Source organism: Engraulis encrasicolus, chromosome 2 (assembly GCF_034702125.1).
Source record: "Engraulis encrasicolus isolate BLACKSEA-1 chromosome 2, IST_EnEncr_1.0, whole genome shotgun sequence".
NCBI classification, from domain to species: Eukaryota; Metazoa; Chordata; class Actinopteri; order Clupeiformes; family Engraulidae; genus Engraulis; species Engraulis encrasicolus.
The window spans coordinates 9,775,849-9,780,848 of NC_085858.1; the positions used below are offsets into that span (position 1 = coordinate 9,775,849).

General features: G+C 50.0%; 1 protein-coding gene across 1 annotated transcript in view; it reads left to right on the forward strand.

Annotated features, from left to right (window-relative positions):
• The window catches only part of xylt1 (xylosyltransferase I), a 156,587-nt gene that overhangs the window by 61,499 nt on the left and 90,088 nt on the right, over positions 1-5,000 (forward strand). Inside the window, exon 2 of the mRNA XM_063221528.1 lies at positions 3,099-3,813. Within this exon, the coding sequence (XP_063077598.1) occupies positions 3,099-3,813 (715 nt within the window). The remainder of the gene's footprint in view (positions 1-3,098; positions 3,814-5,000) is intronic.

Sequence of the window (5,000 nt, forward strand, 5' to 3'; positions counted from 1 at the left end):
TGTGTGTGTGTGTTTCCACGCCTGTTTGCTGTACTGTCTGCTGGGACATTGAGGGTAGGTGACAAGCACAGAGAGGTCAGTCGAGGGGGCGCTGGCACAAGAGAGACTCACAGAGTAATGAGAGGATGACACATGAGGTTTGTGTGTGTGAGTGAGTCTTTGTATGTGTGTGTGAGAGAGAGGGAGAGAGCGACAGAGAGAGACACAGAGACACAGAGAGAGACAGAGTGAGAACCAAAGTAAGATGTAGCCCTACAATACTGAACATCCTGGAGAGGAATTCATTTAAATGGTTTTGTATTTGTTATACACATTAATACACTCATTCCTATTCTCCCTTCACTGCAAAGCATGCTTGCTTAAATGATATCATGTGCTACGTCAAATCGTCATGTAGTTGTATTTGCTGTTGGATGTACAAATTAAACACACGCACGCTGCAAAATGCATGATGAGCGTATCTAGGCAGACACGAATGCTGTGAATGCAGTGACCTTCACACCTCCAGTCGTCTTCATGGAGCCAGTCTCTCACAGCGGGCTCCCAGCAGGAGCTGCCATGTCTTGCGGCGCCGGGGAAAAGTCAACAGCTATTTCAGAACGCCCTGCCCTGCCCTGCCCTGCCCTCTCCTACCCTGTCCTGAGACAGGCATTATTAGTATTTTCAGTATTCGTAGTAGTAGCAGTGTCATTTTGGCCGGCCTGCTCTACCTTGCCCTGCGATTAGACACGATGTTGAATTGACTCTAGTTCCGCCCTTGGTAATACAATAATAGTCCTCTCAACAGGCTTCCAGATAACTGATTTAGTTTTAGTTGTAGTAGTAGAGTAGTAGTAGTAGTGTGTGTGTGTGTGTGTGTGTGTGTGTGTGTGTGTGCGTGCGTGCCTGCGTGCGTGTGTGTGTGCGTGTGTACGTGCATGCATGAGTGCATGTGTGTGTGCCTGCGTGCGTGCGTTCGTGCATGCGTGGGTGCGTGAGTAAGTGTGTGTGCCTTCCTGCGTGTGAGTGCTTACAGTGTTGGCTGGAGCAGTGTGATGCCATTAACGTAGCTGAGACACACAACATCACTTGCTACCACACACACACACACACACACACACACACACACACACACACACACACACACACACACACACACACACACACACACACACACACACACACACACACACACACACACACACACACACACACACACACACACACACACACACACACACACACTACATCACCCAACTGCCAATTGCAATTACAACACATCACAACACTTTAATATTGATGGTGACATGCAGCCACCATGAGAGAGAGAGAGAGAGAGAGAGAGAGATGGGGAGGGGGTTAGAAGAGAAGAAGAAAGCTAGAAAGGAATGAGGGGCATGGCGAGAGATGAGGATGGATGAGGGGATGCAAAATAAATCGCAGAGAAATTGGTGTTTGTGTGTGTGTGCATGAGTGTATGGCACGTCTCTAGTCTTTCATCCGACTACATCTTCCTCCATGTCTCTGACTGCATCTCATGCGCTTTGATGACGATGATGCCAAGTCACCACGAGCGCTCTACAACAAACAGTGAATCAGTCAGACAGACATACATACACACACGCACATGCGCGCGCACATACACCCACCCACACACACACACACACACACACGCACACACAGACACACACACACACACACACACACACACACACACACACACAAATCTGCATCTCACCTCACTCTCATTCAAATAGCAAAAGGGAAATAAATGTATTTACTTGTCATTGGATGTCACTTCTGTAAACGTTGTTTTCTTTTCATTTCACAGTGAGTGTGTGTGTGTGGGGGGTGGGGATATGAAGAAAGATGTGTCATCACTTTAAATGTCATCATCATCTGTCTACATGTCTGTGGTATGGGCCAGACAAGTGTGTGTGTGTGTGTGTGTGTGTGTGTGTGTGTGTGTGTGTGTGTGTGTGTGTGTGTGTGTGTGTGTGTGTGTGTGTGTGTGTGTGTGTGTGTGTGTGTGTGTGTGTGTGTGTGTGTGTGTGTGTGTGTGTGTCTGTGTGTGTCTGTGTCTGTGTGTCTGCGTGCGTGTCTGTGTGTGTGCGTGCCTGCGTCATGCTTGCATGCTGCACGTGCAGTGCATGCATTTCTGCGGCATGAGCACGACTGACCCTGTGGTTATTTGAACATGAGTCACGAGTAATACTTCTCTTTTCCTCTTCCCTCTGTCACTGTCACTGTCACTGTCTCTGTCTCTGTATCTGTCTCTCTCTCTCTCTCTCTCTCTCTCTCTCTCTCTCTCTCTCTCTCTGTCTCTCTCTCTCTCTCTCTCTCTCTCTCTCTTCTCTCTCTCTCTCTCTCTCTCTCTCTCTCTCTCTCTCTCTTCTCTCTCTCTCTCTCTCTCTCTCTCTCTCTCTCTCTCTCTCTCTCTCTCTCTGTCTCTCTCTCTCTCTCCCCCCTACTCCAGTTGTAGTCATTTTTCCTCTTGTGACTTTCTCCTGTGTTTGGGTTTAGGCCCTGTGTTGGCCTGTGCATGTGTACATGTACAGTATATATGTTTGCATAAGCAATTGACTGCACAGTATATGCTATATGCAGTTTATATTGCAAGTGCTCCAGCTGTTGGATGAAGCCCACAGACCACCATACGGACAGCACACACACGAAGAACTGATGTTGTGTTCACAGCTGCTCTCTCTTTCTCTCTTTCTCTCTTTCTTTCTCTCTCTCTCTCTCTCTCTCTCTCTCTCTCTCTCTCTCTCTCTCTCTCTCTCTCTCTCTCTATCTCTCTCTCTCTCTCTCTCTCTCTCTCTCTCTCTCTCTCTCTCTGCCTCTCCCTCTGTGATGTTGTGTTCGCATCTGCAGCCCTTAGATGAAGTACCTCTGATATTGTCCTAATATTTGCATTCCTCCTCTTATTCAATTTGGTTTTGAAATTTGCTTTGCTGGTATGCCTGTATGCACCAATGTTGCCAAAGTGTATAGAGACAAAGCTTACAATAACAAATATCAAGGACTTTAAGATGAATAAAATAAAAAAAACTTATTGGGAGATAGCTCAACTAATCGCAACTTTTTTTCCTTCTCCTTGTCCCTCTTTCGCCTCACAGGACGGCTACCACTCCCACCGGCCGAAAGAGAAAGTCCGCGTGGACAGCAACAACGAGAACTCGGTGCCCAAGGACTTTGAGACCATCGACAACAGCAACTTCGGGGCCCAGCGAGGCGGCGGTGGTGCGGGGGCCCAGCTGACTCAGAGCCAGAGGCACGCAGCAGCAGCAGCAGCAGGGGGGGCTGGCGCCGCCGCAGGGGGGGCCATCGGAGCCGGCGTCGGCAGCAGCAAACGCAAGCAGCTGATGCTGGAGAAGGTGCACGCGCAGCAGAACATGAACTTGGCTAAAGGCTCCAACGAGGTCATCCAGTACGGACAGAAGTACGGGGCCGGGGTCGCCGGTCGGAACCACTCCTCCGTGGTCAACGACCACGCTGGCGGCGCTACGGGCCATCGGACCCCCAGACCGGGCCAGCTGGGCCACACGGCCGCCCAGCCCCACAGGCACCACCGGCCCCAGGCCCAGCAGCAGCAGCAGCAGCAGGCCCGGCGCTCGGGGACGGGCACGGGCACCGGCACGGTGGCGCCCCCTCTGGCGGGCGAGCTGCGTTACGAGCAGCCGCCCAAGTGTGAGATCAGCGGGAAGGAGGCCATCTCGGCGCTGTCCCGGGCCAAGACCAAGGAGTGCAGACAGCAGATCGCGGAGGTCTACTGCAGACACAAGGAGGGCCAGCTCATGCCAGACAAGGTCACCAGATACTGCCCCATAGAGGGTAAGAGAGTGGGAGTGTGTGGGTGTGTATGTGTGTGTGTGTGTGTGTATGTGTGTGTGTGTGTGTGTGTGTGTGTGTGTGTGTGTGTGCAGGGGTGGGGTGGTGGGGGTTGAGGGGTTGTGTGTAAGTTTTAAAGATCTTACGTTTGTGTGTGTGTGGGGGTGGGGGGGGTGTGTGTAAGTTTAAAAGATCTTAAGTTTGACAGTGTGTGTGTGTGTGTGGGGGGGGGGGTTGTGTGTGTGTTTGAAAGGTCTAAAGTTTGTTAGGTTGAAAGTGTGTGTGTGTGCGTGCGTGCGTACCTGCATGCGTGCGTGCCTGCGTGCGTGCCTGCGTGCCTGCGTGCGTACTGTGTGTGTGAACTGAAGTCTAACTGTGCCCAGATTAAGCACTTCCAGTAAACAGATAGAACAGCCAGCTGGAGGATTAATTGTAGCCAGTTTCCAGGGGGCTAATTGCATTACTTTGCATGGTCCTTTCCATTAAAAATGAATAAATTGCACCACCACTAATATGGACACGTTGAAGACAAATGGAAACACAGGAATACAGGAAATAGAAGAAAAAAAGTAATAACAAAGCAAGAAAAATTGACTTACTGAATTTATGTAAAATGAGAGTTCCGAGAAAACCCATTGGAAAAGGAAACACTGTAGCAGGTGGCAACGAATGAGTTGCCGACTCAGGTACAGTACCTGGGGAGGAGGAGAGGGGATGGGAGGGGAGGGGAGAGGAGGCGAGGAGAGGAGAGGGTAGTGGAGGAGAGGGGAGGCGAGGGGAGGAGATGGGAAGGGAGGTGAGGGTAGTGGAGGCGAGGGGAGGAGAGGGTATTGGAGGGAGATGTGGTGATTAGGAAAGGGATACGTGAACTTTGCGATATGTGAATGTTGGTGCTTGAGAGAATTTTGATTGTTTGTTGGTACGGTACCATATTGTAGCCCAATAATGCACATCGTTCCTGCTGCGGAACGCTGTAATAATCACTGAAAAGTGAATTACCGTCATACTAAACTAATATGACAGAACACGCGGACCTTTAGTAATGCACTACGACTTGCTCATTGCCACTCTGGTAACAGCTAATTTCTAACGCCGTGTCTTACAGTTTTTGCCTACTGCTTAAACACTATAGGCAGATGCTTAAACCAAAGTAGCATATCGTTAAGTTGTTGGTGCATAACTTAAACACT